The following is a 24,588-nucleotide window of genomic DNA, read 5'->3' on the forward strand; positions in this document are numbered from 1 at the left end:
TTTGGTGCCTGAGCATAGATTTCCTCTAATTGCTAGCTTGTAATTGTGGTGCTTTATCACCACCTAGTGGAATTTTGCTGTAGCCAATCTCAGTTCTGTAGAGCGAAATAAAACGGCTGATGTATAACTGCTAACTAACACGCACGTTGCATCTGTGTCCAAGTCGCAGACCCAAAATATGTAGGAAAAAAAGGCAATTTAGTCCAAAAAATATGGTAAATACACTGAAACATGTCTTCATTTAAACCACTTATCTTTCTAGGTGTGAAATCAGGGCTAATTAGTTGAGCACAAAGCTATTCATTTGTCATATGAATGGCAAAAAGTAGATAGACGAATTGTACCTTCTGGCATCAGGTTAAACTGTTATGCTTGTTACTACAAATTGCATAGATTGCTCCACAAATCTAGCTCATTTGAAATTCATGGATGATGTCTTGAAACTAAAGTGCAGTCTGAAATCATGGAATCAAGTCATTTTAACAGCAACATTGAAGCACTTTGTTTGCCCAACAACATAAGTGTGGACGGCCTGTGGAACTTACCATCCAGCTCCAAGCAGATGTGGTTAAGGCTCATGCCTCTGAAGAGCACTCCATCTCTCTCTCCACATAGCACAACTCGGCCCACTCTGCCCATCAGGCCTGGATCTTGGCCAATTCCGGCACAGTTCTGTGTCACATGGTACTCCCTCTCCAGGAAGTGCTCCAGTCTTTCCACCGCACTGCCTCCCATCAGGCAGGGCTCCTCTCCCTCGCCCAGAAGTAGCAGTTGGGTCAAGATGGCTACCTGCCGTCGGACCCTGGTTTGAGTGAGTGCTCTGGGATTACGGGTGCCGCTGGAGCGGGCAAGGCTGCGGAGGAGGTCTGTTCCTCGCAGGGGAGTGGCTGGGGAGTGATAGGGCCTGGCAAAAATGTAAGGGTTTACCGGGTCGACGCCTACGTCTTGACGCGTCCGCAGGAGGAGCTCCAGGCAGGGCTCGCAGTGAGGTGGCAGAATCAGCGGTTGGATGCGTCCGCGTTTGCCTTGCACGCCGACTCGCGGGAGGTGGGAAAGCACCAGTCGCTCGAAGGGAGACAGAGAAGCCTCCAGAGGAGTAAGAGCTGGAGGAGAGCCTGGGGGAACGGGGACGGGGCACCGTGGAGTGACGCGCGCTCGGTACTCTGTGATGGACAACTTGGATACTTCGCACTCGCGTCGTCGGTTGTACAGGATAAGGAGCGCGAGGCTAGAGTGGCAAAGTAGGCGCCAGGCTTCGGACGATTGGAGCTGACGAGACAGCGACAGGAAGGCTGAATGCTGCAGTCGGCGGAGGTACAGAACCAGTGACGACAAAGATGATAGGAGGGGCAGCATCTGGTGACGCCCGGAACTGCGCAAAGACCGTACAACAGAGTGAGCAATTACTGTAATTGTGGTTCTTGATCAACCACAGTGAAACATGTCTAATAAGTATTTGATAAACTCTTAAAAAACTGAGTTAAGCATTACCTTAGTGTGTCTTTTTCCCTATCTTCTGTCCCACTTTCATCCTCCCCCTCCATCAAACTATTATCTTCCTCCTCCTCCTGCTCCTCTTCCATTTTTTCTCTCTCTTTGGACAACTGGTTCCTGAAGGACTGAGCACACCCGACCTCCACATTCTCCTCTTTGGGTTGCTTCGACTGCACGAAGTCCACAACTTCTTCATCTTCCTCTTCACTCAGTCGTTCTTTATTTAACCTCCTACCTCCTCCCTTTCTGGGCGGAGTAACAGCCACGAGGGACGGACTTCTCTTAAGGACAGACACCGCCACTGCGTTCTGTCCTCGTGGAGGCGTCATTGCAGGTGAAGCGGGAATCGTAGATTGTTTTGACACAGTAGGGAGACTAGAGAGATCTTGCACAATGCTGTGTTCTGCTCGGTTCTGTGTCTTGTTGTGATGAACGTTGGCTGTGGCGCCATTTGTATTCTGCGTGTGCAGGCGTGGCATTTGAGTGTAACGCTCCACGAGGGCAGAGCACACGTCCGGCTGGTGGGCATGGTGTTTGTCTAAATGGCGGCCCAGTGAGCGGAAGTGGCGTCCGCAGTAGTCACAAGTTTGGCGCATGGAGTCTATGGACACGCCTCCTCGGGGGAAATCTGGATTGCTAGCGCAGTTGGGGCTGAGAGGAGCAGGAGCTTTGAACACATTTTTGGTTGAGTTTGAGAAAGAGGAGCTGGAAGCAGAGGTCAAAGGTGAAGGATGAGGACGATTGGAGGAGGTAGGTGGTGGGTCCCCAGACTGAGAACGATTGGGGGGCTTTTTCTTCAAAGGGGTAACGCGACGCTTCTTGCGCCGACGTGGGGCACGTCCACGGGGGCTCGTGTCGTCCTCTTCTACTGCATCAGAGTCACTGGCATCAGAATGGGAAATTGGTGAGGAGGAGGGAGACAGGGACCAAGAGGGGGTGACGTAGTCCCGGTACTCTTGTTGCTTTTTTGGGCGCTGGGTGGTCGACGTTGGCTCATCCTCCTGAGCACATCAGACACAAAACATTCAAGTACATGTACAGGGGTTGCCAAAAATATTTGGAAATTCTGTTGAAATAACTTATATTATTTATTGAGAAATTAAAAACCACAAATCCAAAGTTATATTTAATATGTCATGTCTATTTTCATGTTGAGAAATGCCGTAACTTTCAAAGAAGTGATTTTGTGTCTTAGAATATGCTCGAACGCAGTCATTCAAGACTGCAGTGTGCCTTCAATGCAAAATTTGGAAAATATATAGCGACTGGCCAACAGATTTGGACCTGGTACCAACAATTTTAGGAGGAAGGCTGTGCGTGTTTGGCAAGATTTTGACAACCAACTTGGCCTGCGTCATGTCAGGTGGCGCACGAATTGAATATCTGTCATATTGTTCACAGAATTTACTAATATTTCATTTTTTCTTCGAAGTTTAAATAAATAAAATTCAATTTCATTGAGCTAGCTTTAATAGTTTCTGCCTTTAAATTGTGTCAATTTTTGTGAAGGACTGTACATACAAATGGAGGTCATTATAGGAAGTCATTATGACACAATGATGTGACAACCAACACCAGAGAAAAGCAGATGACATGTAGATCAGTGGTCCCCAACCACAGGGCCGCGGGCCTTTACTGGTCCGTGTGCATTTGCTACCGGGCCGCAGAGAAATAAAGAATTCATTAACGACTGCAATCTGACCCGTGGCTTTTGACACATCAATATCCCTGTCTGCTCTATAGATTAATTCGAGTAAAGATTTGTATAGGTCACCATCTAGTGGCTGGCCGCAATTAATAGGGTGTTTCCACACCTATAATAGCCCAGCGCCAGTCAATGTAAACAGTAAATTTAGCTGCTGTTGCTGCGTGTGGCGATGTCTTTGGACAGCTTTTTTTACGGGGGAAAGGCCACCTGCTGGGCCAAAAGATGAGCCTACAACCAAGTCCATTCTTCAAACCGTAATTTCCAGGATATAACGCGCACTTTTTTTCCCCAAAATCAACTTGTAAAATCATGTTGCGCATTATAAACGGGTACATAGATGGAGACAGGGTACATAGATGGAGACAGAAATACAGTATATATATATTATATATAAAAAACTTTTTTTTTTTTTTTTTTTTATTGACACGGCCATGTTGTGTTGAAGAAACGTTATGCGGCCACCCGTTGCTGACCATTACGGTACGTGACGTCACCATTTTGTTTCGGTAATACTTCACTCTGATCGGCTGAATGATTTCGTCTGTGTTAAATTCTGCTTTTTTCACTCTTCATAAAGCACAGAATTTAGTTTCTTGAACTCATTTGAGTCAACGTTTATTGCAGCTCTGCAACTTGGACCATAACAAACGTAACAACACAGACTTCCTGTGTCCGTCAACTATATCTGTCCCTCGGGAAACTCAAACCCAAATAACAATAGTTTTTATTGTTACTGTCGTGTCGATAGTGATGAGCTCGCTCAGATTTCCGACTTACGTTCTCACTTTCATTTTACCGTATCAATCCATGGAGGAAACATTTATTCATCATGATGAAACGAGCAAGTTATAGAGCAGCCTTTAAGAGAAAAGTCACATCTGTTTTGTTTTCTCCTGGATTCTGGTAAGTTCAAGAAGTTATCAGATCATAGTATTATCGTACAAATTGTCAGTTTACCGTAATGTTTTGAACTACCCATGTGTTATGCTTGTGCTGTGTTTCACCAGTCAGTAAAATGACATTTCTGTATCTGTACACGAGCTCTGTTTTCTTGTATTCTTCTATTTATGGGTGCTAAAATTAGGGTGCGCGTTACAAACGGGTACAATAATTTCCCCTAGATTTTACAAGTAAATTTGGGGTGCGCATTATACACGGGTGCGCCTTATATTCAGGAAATTACGGTAATATGTAGCTAAAAGCTACAAATGGGGCAACAAAAGCGAATGCACTTGAGAGCATCCTACCTCATAGCGAACCATATTGCTAAAGCCAAGAAACCTTTGACGATTGGAGAAAAACTCATTATGCTAGCGACCACAGATATTTGCCTACAAGTTTTAGGAGAGGCTGCTGTGAAAAAAAAGGTTGATTCTGTGTATGGATAGTGACATTTTCCCTGCACTTAATATTCGTTTCTACCCTCAACGTGTTATTTTATATTTACCATCATTTTCTGCTACACATTGCCAGCCAGTGAAAATAAGGGCCACATTACACCGGTCTGTGGTGCCAAAAAGGTTGGGGACCACTGATGTAGATGTTTTACAAAATGCATCAATCACAACATCTAATAAATTAGTTTCAAAACTTTTTTTTTCAGGTAGGTGGACACTACACGGTAGGCATCTACCTTTTTAATGTTGGTATTCTCTATGTCAGAGTTACACTCATGTTGAACTGGGGACATGGAACCACGGAAACCCTGAGGAACACAAACAGGTACAATGATACAATGTTATTCTTATTAATGCTTGTCATTTTAATCATTCTCAGGTGAAATTTAGAGCTCCAACAATTTGATTGTTAAGTATGATTAAGATACAGTCTTAACCAATACTTAACACTCACAGTGGATTTGTCTCCCAATGTGGTTTCACAGAAAGTCTAATTCCTAAGCTCTTTTCAGTATGTCAATTTACTTCAAGTCCAAATGGAAATGGTGAGCATCATTCTATTGAAAACAAAAAAAAATCTATCCAACCTAATGCAATCCATGAAAGAAACAAATGTCACCCACTATAACGATGGTTAGTTACCTAAGCGCTATAGGTAGGTGTTGGAGCTCAATCATCACCATGGTAACCCCGTGCCCTGGCTTCTGCGTGTATGCGTGTGACTGAGTGTGTGTAGTGTTGATGGGGGTGCACCTGTCTAGTGTGTGTGCAAGCCATGGTTGCCTGCTTGAGGTGCTTGGATGGATAGTAAGGTTAACTCTTCATTGTTCCAAGTGCCCAGAATAATGCTCAGCTCATCATCCACCACAGATATGTATGCAGAGAACTTGAGAGAAGCCACACATGGTAATGGACATGCAAATAGCAAACCATTACAGGTAGGTAATGTGTGGCAGTGGTGGATTTGTTCCTAGTGCCAGGTTTACACAGAGATATTTTTCATTCAGATATAAATCATTCTAAATAAAAATCTCAGATCAACTGTCGACATGGAATGTTATCTATTCTGATAGGCTGTTTAGATATGCAAGATGTGAATATATTAACATGTTATTTCTTAAGATGGACGTCAGTTGTCCATTTAGCTAAGTCTTTGCCATTGTTTTTACACACAAGGGCTTGTGAAGTAAGTGTCGTAAAGTCCTGATCTTCCAGTTGCCTGCAGTCGGACTGAACATTTGTATTTCCAGTGGCTGTGTGAAGGATGAATAGCGATGAGTTAGTGAATCTAATTGTGGCTAAACAATATCATATGTAGCGATGTGTAGCGAATGGGAAAAGGGAAAAGTGACATATGTCGTCAAGCAGGTTGCACATTTGTATTTTTTTGTGTGTCGTAGGGTTCCCACCATCCTCCTCGAAGTTGCTTACTGCCGCTGAAAGTGATACAAACCCCCTAGGGCTGTGACAGTTAAAATTTTAGGGTCGCAGCCGGAGGTTCAGGCGCACACACTGTAAATCCACATGCTACGTTTTCCTGTAATTTTCACTGTTTAACCACTAAATTAATAATAAATCCATAAAACTACAAATTTATACATCTATATTTTACTCTCGATCAGTTTTGACATCAACCAGTATATTGCTTACAGATTAGGTTAACATGGGATTTTTTTTGGGGGGGGGGGGGGGGGGGGGGGGCTATAACATGGATGCGGAGTGTCCTATATATACAAAAATTAGCAGAATCTAAATATAGTCATGGGTTTATGCCAGGGGCCGGGAACAGTCTTTAACCGAGAGAGCCAAAACACCTAACGTATTTTAAAATGTGATTCCATGAGAGCCATACAGTGTCTATGTGTGTGTATATATATACACACACACACACACACACACACACACACACACACACACACACATATATATATATATACATACATACATATACACACACACACACACACACTCACCGGCCACTTCATTAGGTACACCATGCTAGTAACGGGTTGGACCCCCTTTTGCCTTCACAACTGCCTCAATTCTTCGTGGCATAGATTCAACAAGGTGCTGGAAGCATTCCTCAGATAGTTTGGTCCATATTAACATGATAGCATCACACAGTTGGTGCAGATTTGTCAACTGCACATCCATGATGCGAATCTCCTGTTCCACCACATCCCAAAGATGCTCTATTGGATTGAGACCTGGTGACTGTGGAGGCCATTTGAGTACAGTGAACTCATTGTCATGTTCAAGAAACCAGTCTGAGATGATTCCAGCTTTATGACATGGCGCGTTATCCTGCTGAAAGTAGCCATCAGAAGTTGGGTACATTGTGGTCATAAAGGGATGGACATGGTCAGCAACAATACTCCGGTAGGCTGTGGCGTTCCAACGATGCTCAATTGGTACCAAGGGGCCCAAAGAGTGCCAAGAAAATATTCCCCACAACATTAAACCACCAGCCTGAACCATTGATACAAGGCCGGATGGATCCATGCTTTCATGTTTTTGACGCCAAATTCTGACCCTACCATACAAATGTCGCAGCAGAAATCGAGACTCATCAGACCAGGCAAAGTTTTTCCAATCTTCTATTGTCCAATTTCGATGAGCTTGTGCAAATCGTAGCCTCAGTTTCCTGTTCTTAGCTGAAAGGAGTGGCACCCGGCGTGGTCTTCTGCTGCTGTAGCCCATCTGCCTCAAAGTTCGACGTACTGTGCGTTCAGAGATGCTCTTCTGCCTACCTTGGTTGTAACGGGTGGTTATTTGAGTCACAGTTGCCTTTCTATCAGCTCAAACCAGTCTGGCCATTCTCCTCTGAGATCTGGCATCAACAAGACATTTCCGCCCACAGAACTGCCGATCACTGGATATTTTTTCTTTTTCTTTCATTCTCTGTAAACCCTAGAGATGGTTTTGCGTGAAAATCCCAGTAGATCAGCAGTTTCTAAAATACTCAGACCAGCCCTTATGGCACCAACAACCATGCCACGTTCAAAGTCACTCAAATCACCTTTCTTCCCCATACTGATGCTCAGTTTGAACTGCAGGAGATTGTCTTAAACCATGTCTACATGCCTAAATGCACTGAGTTGCCGCCATGCGATTGGCTGATTAGAAATTAAGTGTTAACGAGCAGTTGGACAGGTGTACCTAATAAAGTGGCCAGTGAGTGCATATATATATATATATTATATATATATATGGCGGAAAACGCAGACAAGGCCAAAAAAGCAGGTTCTGCTCTTGCACCCCTCTTTAAGATAAACTGCTGTATTTTAAGCCAAAAGAACTGTTGTGTCTTATAGAACAATATGTCTATATATTGCCTTAGCAGTTTCATGGCGCATTAAGCCCTTGAACTATTTATAATTTGTTTGTTTTACCCTGGAGACTCCCGTTTACATCACCGCGCAATTGCTTTTGTTTCAACATAGCCATAAAAAGAAGGTAAGTAATCATATTAATTATTTGAAATGTTCATCATTTTTAGCTTAGAATCATTGATTGATATTTAGTTTAAAAAAAAAAAAAAAAACTTAAAAAAATTATTCACTCGCATATTTTAAACTTTTAAACAAATTACGTCACAATTCAAAAAATATTGTCTGTAAATATGTCACGGATATCTACCTCACAACTATCGCTTAATTGTATTTTTTTGTTGCTGTCACATTTTCCCCAATATTTTAGATGATAAATAATCGATCCAAACAAAGAAAAGAAAAGAAAAATTGGGGGGAAAGAAATGTTAAAAGGGTAAATATTTGAAAAAGGAAAATCTCGACCAATGTCTGATTTCTGCGTCACGACCCTTGTTACATTACCGTGTTTCACCCATAAAATCCCCATAAAGTCCAGCTTTGGCCATTCACAGCTGTGTCTTGACACTCGGTGAGACATGCTACACAGAGTTTTCTGATCGAAACAATGTAAGTACGCGATAATATCGCCAAAGCGCAAACCACAACCGTAGATGACCAGGGGGACGTGTGCGTAAATGTGGCCGAGGCAGGCAGAGCCTCTTGAGGCGGCTGTTTTGTGAATCTCTCTCTCCTGAGGGGGGCCCGGAAGTCCTTTTCTGCTGTTGTATTTTCCCTTGGAAAACCAGCTCGTTACATCATCGTGAACCAGTCGATTTAACCATGAAAGAGTTTGTCACAAAAAAAAAAAAAAAAAAAAAAAAAAAAACGGCGCTAATTTTAGTCGCAAAATTCACCTATTTTGCAATTTTGGAGCCATGTAACAATCTTTAATCACAAAAATTAAGAATATGTTTAATGAAGGTTGAAAATTGATTAATTGTTGGTTTGACGAAAGTAGATTTTGAACTTTGAAGAAATAATTTTTGTTATCTAGTTGACCTAAAATAAGAAAAATGAGTTTCATGTCAGTGGAGGGAGGTGGGGTGCTGTTTCTTTTTGTATGGTGTATGCAAATTTCTGGTTTCAACTGTATAAAGTAATTATTTAGTTGTAAATTTAAAATACAAAGTCTTCATTACAGAATGACTGAATGACAACCATCATTCTCACACATTCTTTGTTCTGGCCTTTTGAGGAAAGACTAATTTCCTGTATTGTCATAGCTAATTTCTCTCCAAGCGACAGTTGAACATGAATACAAAATGTTATATTAAGCAAGAGGCCATTTTCTGAGTTCTGAAGCAAGTTCAATAAATGCAATCAGAGTATTTTAAGGTACTGACCAGGTTCTCCCCCCACTCGGTCAGGCTGTAGTCCACAGTGATCTCCTCCCCCTTGCAGATGTCTCTGATTGCGATGACCACCAGACGCACTTGGCTACCACAGTGAACCTCTCTGATACGACAGTTAGGGGAAGGTGGGAAAGAGGTGCTTGCCGGTGATGTCGCAGAGACGACCGGGACGGTCGGTGTTTTAGATGTGGCGGTCACAGAGGTGGCTTGAGCTGAAGTCACGGGAGCAGGCACTGGGGTTAGGGTCTGAGATGAAGAGGCAGCTGGTATGGTAGCTGAGCTGGAGCTAGCCTTGATTGTGTTGGAGAGGTTGTCATGAGTCGGCTCCGGTGTACCGCTAGAAGAAAAGGCATTGTATACATTTTTTATTATGTGGAAATAAATTCTTCGTATCATTTGGATTTTCTCTGTTCCAAGGTTATGTTGGGAGCTAATGTTATTACTGTGCATTTTAGCACTGAGTGAAGTGACTACTCAATGGGGACGGTGTTTTATATAACCAGGTCTTTCTATCAATGTGCTAATCAAAACTAACTATGCTCATCTTCGTAATATCTTTTTTTTTTTAAATTTTTAAGAATTTGAACTGGACCTTATCGCCTCTATAGGCATATCTAATGTACTCTATTTAATATGTGCAGACACACAAACCCTTTAGCAATAATAATGTAAACTGTGCTAGTATCAGTATTGGAAAAGGGTCAGCTATAATAGGTTTTGATTTAACCCATTCAAACCTAAGCATGCTGCGTAAGGAGATGACGCGTGTGCGTTTCTAAACCAATAAATACGCTGAATTTAGTTTATATTCCCACTTCTGGGAGATGATTGGATGAAACTTTATTCATCGAAATCAAATTATGAGGTTTAGCACGCCCTCTTTGCTATTTTTGCACCTTTGAAAATGGCTGACCAAATGCAACTTCAAAAACGATAATGTAAAGTGCCCATTTCTCATCAAAAACACATTAAGATTAAAAATAACCAATAAAAGCATGAAATATCCCGAACCCAAAAAATTTGAGTAAAAATCAGTGCAGGTTTTTTTGCCCAGCAGAAAAAATGCAGATCTGAAGGCATTAATGTAAATGTTTTCTATAATTACATATAATTAGTTTTCAGAGTGATTAACTAGTTTTTATTTGTTTTAATTTAGTTTTTTATTTAATTCCCCCCCACACACACACACTTTGGGTTAGTTATCAGGTGCCGGATTCAAAATGAAATACAAAAATAAACAAGACAACATTTGAACAAAAATAAAACTCAACAAAAGACAACATTTGAAAAAAATCCAGTCATTGAATGAAATCATTTTCTCATTGATGTGAAATGCTTCTGTGGATAAAAAGGCAAAAATGAAAGAATTACTGTTTTTAATTTCAATAGGTTTTAGTTAAGTTTTGTTTACACACAAAAGTTTTTCATTTGTCATAGAGCTGGGCGATATGGCCTTAAGTACGTATCACGGTAAATTGAGCAGATTTACCTCGATAACGATAAATGACGATAAACTGTAAACTGTTTCTCGTTGATTTATTTACCAGCTTTCAATTTAACATATTTAACAATTGTACACGCACTTTAAACATTAAATATATTTTAAAAAATTGTAAACAGAGTATCCAGGGTATTTTTTAATACATGCACGTACATATGCACCCCCCACACAGACACATACACACATTAAAGCTATTTTGCTATTATGCCAATGAAACATTTAAGATTTTGCACAGAATAAAGCAAGCACATACAAAAGATTCACTTTTGGATCATAATTTATGATAAATGATTTACTATCATAAAAGGGATATCAAAGAAATCCCACGCACACGCACACACATACAAAATAACGCGTAACACCGATTGCTAGATGCAGTCCGTGTCCAATCAATCCACTCATTAAGTTTCGCCGTTTTGACAAGGTTAGAGCCACTATAGGACTCCATCACGTTCATTTGTAGCTAGCGTTAGCCTGTGGCCTGGCTTCCAGTAGAAAGCAGTGAAAGCACCCTCTCCTGAAATCTAGAGAAAGCGGGCGAAAGCCCGTTTGGAGGCCGTCAAGAGTCTACTTGATGTCGGGTGAAAGTTTGTCGAAGCTGCCTTAAGCCCGACTCGATCACGTTTGCTTGCAGTGGTAGCCGCTAGCGTTGACCTACCGGGCTTCTGTTTGTTTGAATTCCTGATAACCATGTGACTTCATACGTAAGCACGCTGACTGCTTTCTTAAAGGAGAATGAACATAACCGAACAACAGAGTCCAAGCGGGATTAAAAAGACTATATTTTCTTGTTTTATTAAAATTATCAAATTTACCGATATGGTCAAAATTACGTCCGTTATCGTGAAGAATTTCGGTAACGATAATTTTTCGATATATCGCCCAGCTCTAATTTGTCATATTTTTCTGTTATAGTTTGTATTTACCGTATATCAGTCAACGACAATTTTTATTTCGATTCTAGTTTTCGTCACTTTCCCCTGAACAGCATTAGAAAATAGATGCGATATTTATTCAATACCATCTACGTACAAGTTGTTGAGAGGAGATTCGGTCTTGTGCTGAGAGACGTCCAGTGTGGGACGTTTACTCTCAGTTTCTTCCTTACGGTCACCTATGAGAATAACAACAATCCAGATAAAAAAGGCTTAAGGCTACAAGAATGCATGTGCTCATACAAACAAGCGCACGTACATAAACACACACGACGTCAACCCATTCTTCTAGATCACATGCACAAGCTGCGTGTATGTACACAATCGCACACACTGAAACACAAAAGTAGGTCACACTCAATTGCACAAGCCCCGCCTCCATAACAATCCCAGTGACAGATGCGTGCACACACACATCACAAGCATTCATACAATTACACACATTAAAAAATGGTATCTACACACCTTTGCAGTGTGTGTGCTCAGAGTTGTTCTCATCCTCAGTGGATGTAACGAAGACTTTCACAGGAGTCCCTTTCCGTTTTCTTCCACAGCCACGTCTAAAGAAAACACATACACACATAATTATCATTTAATCAATACGCCTGCTAACCAGCATTCACATCAATCAGTTTTGAGATTGATCAATAAGCTGTTGACCATCTAACAGATCGATACAATTGGTGATCTTCACGCTGTCTCATAGAAGCTCACCAAATACTCCAAAAACCAGCAATAGATAAAGATAACCTTTAATAGGGCACTGATTTCACTCTTTGGCTGCCATTGACAGCTTTAGAGGTCCAATCCATTTTGACAGAAGGAGGCTAGCATCAAGTAATCATCTAGCACCATCAATGACGTTAAAAGATGAGCTTTCACAGCTTGTTGTAAGCAGGTGAAATATGATTTTTTTTAAAATACAAACTTAAACATAACCGGAGTGTGTTTTATTTTATTAGGTTCTGATTGTATTCGTAGAAATGATATATAAAAACAACGATTACTTATCAAAAAAACCAACAGACTACTTTTTGGAATATAAAGTGCACCTCACTAAGCCGCAACTACGAAACTGACATGAAAAATCTATCTGTTCACATATGGGCCACATTGGAATATAAACTATAGGGTTTTACTTTGTATTGTGAGCTATTTACACTAATAGACTTTCAGCTCATTGGGCCACATTGGAAATAAACTATAGGCTTTTACTTTGTATTGTGAGCTATTTACACTAATAGACTTTCAGCTCATTGGCGTGTAAATATTCCATATATTACCCACACTGGACTATAGGCCACACGATCCAAAACGGGTGAAAATAGGGCTACAGGTGAGTTTGCTGGTGAGCCGCTCTGAAAATGATGTCAATTATGAACGAGACCTGGCGTCCGCATATATGTTAACATAGTATTTTGGGAAATGTAAACCACAATTATATACAAGATGTTATTATAGCCTACATGACCTGAAATATGTCCACTATGTGTATTAAAAATAGTCACTTGCCTTAAAGGGGTTAATGGACAGTTAATGGTTCGCCTTCAGGTGTTTTGTTGAGGAATGCAATTTCAAGATTCCATTATTTTTGTCAACACGCTGACTGCAGGTGAGCTAGATAAAATATTTATTAGAGCTAGTCATACCTCTAGATATACCTAACCTACCAGAAATAATGTTTATTCAAGTTTAACAACACAATTCAGTACAAGGTGTAAAAGAAAAACGTGACACATGGAGTCCAACCATATATAAAAACTGTCTGAGGGCCTACATCTAGAAAGAATGTTTCTTAATTTTCGACTGGTTCTGATCAAAGATACTTCAGTACTCTTTTGCTGTGATTGAGTGCCTTTCTTATATCATTCTACTTCCCCATGACATTGAAGCCTCTCTAAAGTAGGTCATAAGATGGTTATGCTTTGGATTTAGAAGCATTCATTATTGTCATGTTAGATGTTAGACTAACACAAAAGTGGGTAAATTTACAGTACACGTACAAATACACAACATAAAGTGTCATTCAGCACAGATATCAAACAAACTCACAGTCTTCGTATTGTTCCAATCCACACCAATCTGAAGAACTCTTTCATAATGCATGCATGGATGTGTGTACGTGCAACTACTGACCACATTAATAAGGTAGTGACTGTCTACTGCCCCTTTAGTCAGTGCAAAGCCCAACATGGTGGACTAACTCTTTAATTAACTATTTTAAAAGTGGTATACAAATTGTACAGACTGTAAAATACAAAGATCCACCTCAATCCAGAGTGGGCACTCATAGCAAGCCCACCTTAACTTATTTAAGGGGGCTGTTGTGATGTCGCAACATGGGTGAGGAAAGAGTGAGTGTGTTTCTGCTTTAATTTCGTTTCATTTAGATAAAAACAAAGGGCTTCAATTTGCTAGGGAGCATAGAAATTTAGACTCTGGAGCAATGGAAAAAGCTCATGTGGTCGAATGAGTCCAGATTCACCCTGTTCCAAAGTGATGAGCACATCAGGGAAAAAAGAGGCAGATCAAGCAATGCACCCATCATGCCTAGTGCCTATTACACAAGCCCGTGAGGGCAGTTGTATGATCTGGGATTGCTCCAGTTGGTCAGGTCTGGGTTCAGCAACAGTATGTGTTCAAAGATAGAGGTCAGCTGGCTACCTGAATATATTGAATGACCAGGTTTTTTCATCAATGGATTTTTTCTTCCCTGTTGGCACAGGCATTCTCCAAGATGACAAGGATTCAACGGGCTGAAATTGTGAAAGACTGCTTCAAGGAGCATGAGAAATCATTTCCACCCATGGATTGGCCACCACCACCAGAATCCAGACCTCAACCGCACTGAGAATCTTTGTGATGTGATGGAGAAGACTTTGAGCAGCGGTCTGAGTCTACCATCATCAATGCAAGATCTTGGTGAAAAATTAATGCAACACTGGATGGAAATAAATCTTGTAACATTGCAAAGGCTTGTCCAAACAATGCCACATCGAATCCCTGCCATAATCAAGGCTAAACAAAATAAAAACAAACAAAATATTATGTTTAGTATTATGTAGTGTATTCCATTTTTTTGGCGTGGTGACTTTTTGGGGGCCAGGCAGCAATCAAACTATTGTATGGACATTGGAAGATCCTGTAAAGTGTCTGCTAGATGCTATCTAGCACTTCAAAAGGTTTGTTTTCTCGAAAATGCCCAACATCCAATGAGTTAATTGGCACTGTATCTTAGACAATGTTCAGCTTGACTGACTGTGATTGCCTTGCACCCGCTCCTTTCTTGTTAATAGGATCCACAAGTATAAAGACTTGTAGGCCCTAAAAAGCCACAATTGTTCTATTGTACTAAAATATATTAGAAATATTAGAATAGAATATTTGGAATTCTATAATATTTAGTATATGTTTTGACCTACGGAGGGCGCCATGTTTTACGCGCAAAATGCACGCTGGGGGTCATGATGCGGTTGGGGGGTACTGTGAGAATAGCTGTGTTGCGACCGGCATGATTTTGCCACATTCTGCTGCTGGTCAGATTGTTTTGTTAGGGTTAGGGTTAGAGATGTGGGACAGGTTCCTGACGTAATACCTGTATCCAATTCCAGCTCATCAGCAGTGTATTTAAAGAGCATACGACACGAGAAAAAAAGTCTTGAATGGCATTATTATGTGAATTAGAATCATATTTTGAGACGATTCGACTATATACAACAATTTAGCAAAGCGCAGATGACGAGAAATTAGTCTTTTAATCTGCCGGTTAGCCACGCCTACCATTACAGGGCTTTAGCATCCCCAACAGGTGGATGACGTCAGCGGTAGACTGGGCTCATCGGTTTTACAATTCAGCCCATTGAGGGGGAATTATTCAGAACGAGGAAAACACGACGAAGAGAGCCGCAAAATGTCATTGTTTCAGTCTCTCTACTCCAGTATTTTTACAGGATATTCTTTTTATCCAAGTATTTTTCCCCAATAGCTATATAAATGGCTTGAGAAGGACCAGTCAGCCCATCGAGGGGGAACTATTCACAACGAGGAAAACGCGACGAAGAGAGCGGCAAAATGTCATTGTTTCTGTCTCTTTACTTCAATATTTTTACAGGATATTCTTTTTATCCAAGTATTTTCCCCAATTGCTAAATAAATGGCATGGTCATGACAAATAACAGTCTTGTGCTGAATGGAATATGAAATAATAAAAATGCATTTATTCAGGACGACATGGCAAAATTACTCCATAATGGTCAAAACTGTCGACTTCACCTTTACTGTTGCGCCTCCCGAACGATATTTTATGACACCTAAATCGGACATGTCATTTCCCTTCCCCGGCTTCGGAGAATGTAAACAAGCCAGAAGTCGCGACAGCTAGCCGACATGCTAACCCGAACCGAGTGATGTTTCACAGTCTTCGAAGCGGAAAATCACACATAACTAGCCTGGAGTATTTGACATGACGACCCGGTTGTCGATTGTCTTCGCAGATCGGCAAACCGCCCGGCAGAGAGCAATTTACAGTTCGTTCCCCGGAGGAGGGTGGCTGGAGTTGTTGTGCAGCTAACGTGCTGCTAATGAGCATGAGGAGAGCTTTTTACATGCCTATCAATGATCAAACGTAAGTAGTCCTTTATTTAAAGGAAGTTTGTAGTGTTTACTTTGTAATCGCTGTATTCGTATTTGACATAATACAAAACAAGATGTTTACTCACTTCCTCGTAAGTCCAATGGTCCCACAGTAAATATCCACGGTGAATGGGAACCGTTTGAAACTCCAAAAAGGCCCATACGCCTCTCCCTCATACAGAATGATTTTTCTGCAGCCGTTTGGCTGGCGTGATGCGAAAAATAAACGTATTAATCCGCAAAATCAGCTGAATCCTTCGTCCTCATACACAACAGTACACTGTATAGTGAAGAGGACGTCTTCTACCGTACACGTCACAGCGCCCTCCTCCTCAATGCAAGACCGAAGCCGGAAGTCACTCATTTTCATGGCGCGGGATTAAAAAAAACTAAATAAATATAGCGATCGCTTCCACACACATCCAAGCAGTCCATATCATTCAGGGGCATAAAATACCACGTGTAATATGAAATAAACATGCTTTTTCATGTCACATGCACTTTAAACTGATCCCAAGCAGGTTGCAGAGATATTGACTTGCTGCCATTTGACAATTTTTATTTACGATCCCTTTGTTGCTAGTGGCATCATTACCTTTTTTTTTTTTTTTAATTTTTGCTTGTCTGCTGCCTTCGTTTTTTCCAACCTTGCGTCCGCATTCTGCCGTAACAGATTTGTTGGTTTTCATTTGAGAACTTGAGTTACTGATTGCAGATAATAGATCAATAAACAACACACACACCATCAATGTAGAAAATAACAACATAGTCCTTGTGGTGTTAGTTAATGTCAATGTTAATTACATCTAGACCCCTAAGGTCGTCTGGAACGGGTCTTCTGCATGTTCCAAGAACAAGAACCCAGCAGGGTGAGGCAGCATTTAGTTATTATGCTCCTCACCTCTGGAACAAGTTACCCGAACGTCTGAAGTATGCTCAAACTGTTAGCTCCTTTAAATCAGGGCTAAAAACGCTTTTGTTTGGCACTGCATATCCATAACTGTCTATATATTTCAACCTACCTGCCTTCTATTCCTCTTGTGCTTATCTCCATTGCTGATTTCAGTGATTATTAGTAGTAGTAGTTTGCTTTATTTTTATTTTTGTTTTATTTTTATTTATTTATTTTTATTCTGTGATTAAATGCGATCATTTGTCTTGGTTTTTACGTTGTGTTGATTTAAATGTGATTTTTATGGTCTTCATGTGATGTAAAGCACTTTGAATTGCCTTGTGTTGAATTGTGCTATATAAATAAATTTGCCTTGCCTTGCCTTGCCTAATTTTACTAAACAGTTTGGTCTTGAGTGCTACCTGCATGCAGTGAACGTGCTTTAAGTACAAATAAAGTACACGACAGTCCTCTTATATATCAATATGCAAAATAAGGCGTCATTATAATCTGTTGACCAGAAAATGAAACGACCAGCCAGCAATCAAACTAAGTTTAATAACTTGTTGCCTTTGATATTGTTATTAAGATGATTGTAGTTATGATGATCTTTAATATTCAAAACACTCCACTTCAAACCATACATACATAGGCGCTTCCAGGAGTTGACGCACAGCACAGAAAGTCTCGGAGTCTCATCTACGTCGTGCTGAATCATTTTTGGAGATTACGTGGGTTCCTCTGGTTTCCTTTTGCCGTTTTAACTTTGACAACACACTGCTTACTCTAACCGCAATTCATGCTGTTCTTTCTAAACCGGAAGTTCGGAGCAGACATTTTCCAAGATGGCACCACACATGTTTCGCTCAGGAAACTTGTCTATTGTTCGTTTGTTGGTGTGAATCTACCTTATTCAAATTCAGGTTTTGTCAAAATTTTTGCAAAAGCAGGCAGAAAAGTCTTTCAATCTTGAAATCAAATTGCTAAAATGGTATCTTTGAGCGTTTTTGTAAATGTGTAGATAGCTAACCCCCAGAAAGCAATTGCCACTGTGGTGCAAACGGAAGTTTGTTTAATTGGCATTAGGATTATGGGGGTGAGGGTCTTCTGAAAAGTTTCCCCTGTTTAAGAACCATCTCTAGACCCAAAACGTTTGATGACCCCTTATCTGGATTCTATTCTCACTGACTTTCACCTGTAGAGCAGTGGTGGGAAAACCGGTCCTCAAGGGCAGCAGTGGGTCCTGGTCTTTGTTTCAACTGATTCAGCCCAAACAGTTTAACCAATAAGGTTTCAGCAGAAACAAGAAGCAACTGATTGCACTTGTAGGACACCAGATTGGTGAAAAGGTGTCCTAATGACGAGTTTGAACGAAAAAACGCACCCACTGCGGCCCGTTGTGGAATAGTTTGCCCGCCCCTGCTGTAGATGGACACAATGATTTGCCACCTGTAGAATAACAGTGCGGTACCAGTTGTTGGAACTAAAGGCGACATGTACAGTGGGGAGAACAAGTATTTGATACACTGGCAATGGGTTTTCCCATTGGCAGTGAGTCAAATACTTGTTCTCCCCACTGTAGTCTGATTGACATGCACTTCAGTGAGTTTGTCAACTTTCTTCCATTTATACTTTTGTGTCCCCATTTTTTTGTCTTGCCCTCTTCATTGATTCTTTCTTCTGTTCTTGCATATTTCTCTCCCTTCCCTTCAACCCAACACTCACACACACAAACCCACACTCGACTCACATGTGCATGAACAAACACACCACACAGCTCACAGTCCACATGTGTGCGTGACACACACTCCCCCCCACACACACACCCTCCCCCTCACTGGCCCACATGCACACACAAACAGGCACTCAGTCACACACACACACTCTCAGACACATGCACACACCCCTCCCTTTCAGGCTTACAGGCACGCAAACACACACACACACACACACACACACACACAAATATCCTCTCTCTCTCTCTTTCTCTCTAGCCAAGCTTGCACGCACACACACCCTCCCTCTTGACTGAAGCTCACGAACACACACACACGCGCACGCTCTCACGCATTCTCTCAAATAACCAAACCCACAGTCTCATGTTCCACACGCATGCACGCACGCGCATACACACACAACTCACTTTTTCTTCTCCAACACACAATGGTGAGTAGATACACAATCTGCACTTTCTGAGATGCACATATAACTAACTGCTATGATAAATTGTGTGGTCATGTTCATTAATACACATTATTCACTCCCACACACAAACTAATATGACACAGTCTACACATACACAATAACAAATACGAACAGAAAACACAGTTGCAGACACGCGCACTTTGTACATACAAAAAAAAAAAAAACATGCACACACGCCCTAACCATCAATAATGAAACAGAAATACACACAAAACAACCCTATTCTATTATACACCTTACCACCCACACATAGAGTGCACGCACACTCAACTTTTGCTTGGAGCATAGGCACACACATGCACGCACACACCCCAACACACTGTGTCCTTTTCTCTTTCATAAACAAAGTAGATGCATAAACACTGTCTCCTACCCTCCATATGACAAACACACAAAGATACATGCACACATTACAAACCTATCTTACCCCTTCACACCTACAAACATCTCACTTCTTTCTGACTGCAGAACAAACATGCACACAAACACAACAACTACACAACACACACACACACACAAGCAGAACAAATACAGACACAAAAAATAGACACACTAAATACACAGCATATGCACTAGCTACCAAGCCCTCTTTTTCAGTTTCCAAGACACAAACGCACACACACTCACCCTCCCCTTCAAAAGCTTGCACGCACACAAGACAACCATACACCCGCAAACACACACAAACACTGCGTCACACACCCTCCCTTCTCTTTTCCTCTTAAACACATACACACACTGTACTCTCGCTGAAACACACACCCTCCATCTTCTCTTTGAGACACACAAGGGCAGACACACACACTTTCTCTGGTCTTGTGCATGCATCGCAAACACACGTTGCTCATTGCTACTTAAAGCCAAAAGCACACTCTTCAGTTCGCACTTTTGACATTGTTTGATGGTGAATTTGTCAACACAAACATACTTATAAGTAACAGGTATCCATTTTAATTATTAGCCCTTATGACAAAATCACAACCCTTAAAAGTCACACCCATGCACCTTACACATCCTTTCTCACATACACACACCTTCCTCCACACTCCTAACACACATGTACGTGCAAAAACACACTTCGCCCTCCCCTTCCTTGTGCCTCTAACACACTTCCCCTCTATCTATCTAACACACACAATTATGCACACAACACACGCCATATATACTGTATATGCTCCCTCTCTCACACAGGCACACACGTCCTTCACATCACACGTGTATTCCGACACATGGCAAACTCACCTATAGCCCTTCCACACTCATTCACCACAAACACAAAAATACACTCACTCAGTAACACACACACACTCCTAGCTCTTTGTCACACACTTCTTGCACACTACTCCCCCTCCCATCTCGCTCCCCCTCTCATTTACACACACACACCACACACACTCATGTCTCTGTCACGCACACGTTCACTCCCCCTCCCGTCCCTTACACACACACTCCCTCCTCCTTCCTCTGCTCTTGCACACACATCCATGCAGCAACACACTCGCATACACACACTGCTCCCTTCCCCCTTCCCTCCCTACCTCGCCTCGCACATACACATATACACACACATGCGTTTCCATTACTTAAGAGAACATCACGTTGACATGTATTTGTTTCTTGGCAAGCACAGCCACTGCTGACTTGACCTTTGACCTTGCCCACCCTTAACACATCTTCACCTTCGAATATCGCCATCATCGTTGTCATGGAAACTTACTCCTGGACCCCAAAAGGCATATGAGGGCCCCATAAGATGTGATGTGTAAACAGATTGATGTCCCCATAACACAGGGATAATCACACACACACTGTGGTGCTCCTTTCTCTCACGCGTTGCCCCCCCCCCCCTTTATGTGTGTGCGTGTCCTCTCCCACTCATATACAAGCTCACCACACACACATGCGCACCTATAAGCACACACTTCCGCACAACCCCCCTTCCCCTCGCCCCCCATCTCACGCACACTCGTACACAAACACACTTGCAGTAATAGCAAACATTTCTGGAACTTTTTTACCTTTACAACAATGACTTTTATGATGTTTGTTTACACTTGACATCAAAACATCTCGTACTCTGGTTTACAACTGGCAAAAGTCACAATTAAAAAGCACGTGTGACTTGTTTTGGTAGAGCTGTTAAGTGTTTCAAGTTAATCGTGTGATGCGTTCGATGTTAGTCGTGGAAAAGAAACGTGCCACGAAAAAGCCACTTTCTGACATTGCGCGGGCGACCACAGCATGTTTACAACTTGTTGTCATGAAGGGGACACTCTCCCACGTTACACACCCACACCGGGTCTTGCTGTCATTGGTAAGTGAAACCGTATGAAATGTTGCCCCTTTGTTCTGGTTCTAACGGTAACGGCTGAGCGGTACACTCACCCTCGCAGCGGTGCTGCCGCTTTGGCGCCGTCTCTTTCCCTGTCATATGCTTGTGCCTCCCGGTGCTCGTGGGACGACCGTACGGTCTCCGCCATGTCTGCCGTTCAGCCTCTCTCGCCTGTGTCGCCGCTCTTCAGCTGCTCAACTGGCCCTCACCAAGGTTATTATAGACGAGTTCACTGCAGCGAAGTATAGGGGTGTGCTGGGGCCCACACCCGTGGAAAAAAATATATTTCAGTCAGAATATCTGCACTACTCATGACAGAGAAGACGATGAGTGACTTTGAATAAATCCCCAACTGAAAGCAACACGTTACTGTAGCAAACAAAGGACACGTAAAATAGACTAAGGTCCTCGTCACCCCCGTGACGGAATGAACGCGCCAACAAAGCAGAGGCGGGGAAAGGGGGGGTGAGTTTAAAGCGTCTTTGAAGAGTTATTCTCCAGTATACTTTTCAATGAAACGTCAAAAAGCTGATAAAATGACGATAATGAGTCCAAGACCCATTATAACTACAAACTAGCAAGAATAAAACGATACGCATATGTCCGTGTTAAATTTCTTTTATATTGCGTGTGTTTTTGTTTTCTATCAACAGGTTATGTAGCCTCTGTCTATAATTTGAAGTAGTTTATTATTGCTTGCCGTTCATATTTATGGAGGTAGATTTGTGTCTTTATTATTCAATCCAAAAAAAAAAAAAGTTGCTTCAGTCAAATAAAAAGTTGCTTCAATCAAAATATATATTTTCAATCGAAGAAAACGTCACTTCAATCAAAAACGTGTTTGAATGCAAAAATAAATTTGAAACTCAAAAAAATATATTTGAAAACTATTTTTCTTTGAATTTTTTTTCTTTTTTTTTTTTTTTTTATTTAAGTCAAGTTTTTTGTTATTGAAACACCATTTATGAAGTCATGTAATTTTGCGTTTGGACCACATTTTGGCTAGGACATTTGTGTCTTTATTATTCAATCAAAAATGAAGTTGCTTCAAACAAAAAATATTTATTTTCAAAAGAAAAAATCACTTCAATCAAAATTTTTTTCAAAATTCAATTGTAGAAAAAAAGGTTTGAATGAGAAAAATATTTGAGACTCAGAAATTCGCATTTGAACACTTTATTTTTCATTCAAACTGTTTTCTTTGATTGAAGCAATCCTTTTTGTGTTTGAGCCATATTAGGGGTAGGACATTTGTGTCAAAATCATTCAATCGCAATAAAAGTTGCTTTAATCAAAAAACTATTTTGAATCAAAGAAAAAAATCATTTGCAAAAATTTTTTTTTTTAAATATATTTTTTTATTTGAAATATATATTTTTTTTTTATTGAAGTGTCACTTTTTTGAAAAGCAAAAAGTTTTAAACTCTTTTTTTTTCAAAGTGGAAAAAGTTTTGAACACACTTTTTTTTTTTTTTTTTTTTGAAGTGGGAAAAGTTTTGAAGGCACTTTTTTTCGATTGAATCATTTTGACACAAAGATTCAACTTCAACGCTAGTTCCGGTGTGTTTGAGTGGCAGCTGATTACGCCAATGGCATAATAAGTATGAAGCAAGAATAATGGCCACCAGGGCTCCATCCAGCCATCGGAGTCTCCTGGAGTCCAAGCCGAATATAGGGCACCGGTACGGGGGTGTGACATCGGCATTTCGGATTAACCGTTCAAAAAACGTCACTTTACAAGGCACATTACATTTTTTAATTTATTTATTATCCCCACGAGGGTGCTGAAGCCTATCTCACCTAACAACAGGGAGGAAGCAGGGAACAAATTGGACTGGTTGCCAGCCAGTCGCAGGGCACATCAAGACAAACAGCCAGAGGAAGGTAGGGTAGCCAAAAATTTTACTCAAGTAAGAGTAGCGTTTGTTCAAAATAATACTACTCAATATTACTAGGAGCGCGGGTGGCCCGGGGGACCACCCTGGATCCCTGGGGGGTGGCGATAGCCCGATTGCTGGGCTGCAGTGGCTCGCCCCCCTCCTTCCCCATACCAGATGGGCTGGGGAAGGGCTGGGCCCTGGGGTGGCACCCACGCGGCATCTCCATTCGCCTGCGGGACTATCATATGTTAGATGGGACTCACTCATGACTAGGTGAAATCAGACATACTCAAGTAGGAAACCTCAGTGTCAGAATTAGCGAAGAGACAGCATAGAATAGGATGTCAACATACTCACACTCGCAAGGGATTCACACAAATACTGGGTGTTCTAGACCACAAGGATGATTTAGGTATGCTTCACACCTTCCAATCATTTATCTCTCAGACCCCCCCACCCCCGTTCCTTGGTCATCAGGCCCCCCCACATGGTGTCAACCGGAAATACAGCTAGCTAACGATAGCTCCAACATATTCATAGTTAGAGTAGGCGATTAATGTATTTCTTGTTGTTGTTTGTGCTTTTTTTGTCTCTCTCTCTCTCTCTCCCTCTTTTCTTTTGTTCCCCCATAACCTCTTCCACTTCGCTGCTTTCTCCTAATAAACAAGGTATGCTGAATGATCACAATGGATGTATGTAATACTCCTATGTGATACATTAAAACTAGTCCTGTCAACAATAACGCGATAACGACCATGATTAATCTGGAAATATTAACGCATTAAAAAAAAATAACGCAATTTACCGCTCACACTAAGTTTGGCCACAACCGCCTCCCGTAGTCCCACACGGTGATGTTTACATTCTCCGCGCGGCAATGCAGGACAAA

At 41.4% G+C, this 24,588-nt stretch overlaps 1 protein-coding gene across 2 annotated transcripts in view; it reads right to left on the bottom strand.

Moving 5' to 3' along the window:
* Positions 1–22,221, bottom strand: part of si:dkey-117m1.4 (uncharacterized) — a 28,571-nt gene extending 6,350 nt beyond the window's left edge. The window contains exons 1-7 of one of the 2 annotated variants that reach the window (XM_057843649.1): positions 21,873–22,219; positions 12,224–12,318; positions 11,856–11,937; positions 9,314–9,659; positions 4,836–4,907; positions 1,492–2,495; positions 546–1,372 (exon numbers count right to left, since the gene is read on the bottom strand). In XM_057843649.1, coding sequence (XP_057699632.1) covers positions 546–1,372; positions 1,492–2,495; positions 4,836–4,907; positions 9,314–9,659; positions 11,856–11,937; positions 12,224–12,318; positions 21,873–21,967 — 2,521 coding nt within the window. In that variant the 5' untranslated portion in view covers positions 21,968–22,219. Of the gene's footprint in view, positions 1–545; positions 1,373–1,491; positions 2,496–4,835; positions 4,908–9,313; positions 9,660–11,855; positions 11,938–12,223; positions 12,319–21,872 lie in introns of both variants that reach the window. The other variant, XM_057843650.1, reaches the window with a different exon arrangement.
* Positions 22,222–24,588: the final 2,367 nt, after the last annotated feature.

This window comes from Corythoichthys intestinalis, chromosome 8 (assembly GCF_030265065.1).
Source record: "Corythoichthys intestinalis isolate RoL2023-P3 chromosome 8, ASM3026506v1, whole genome shotgun sequence".
NCBI classification, from domain to species: Eukaryota; Metazoa; Chordata; class Actinopteri; order Syngnathiformes; family Syngnathidae; genus Corythoichthys; species Corythoichthys intestinalis.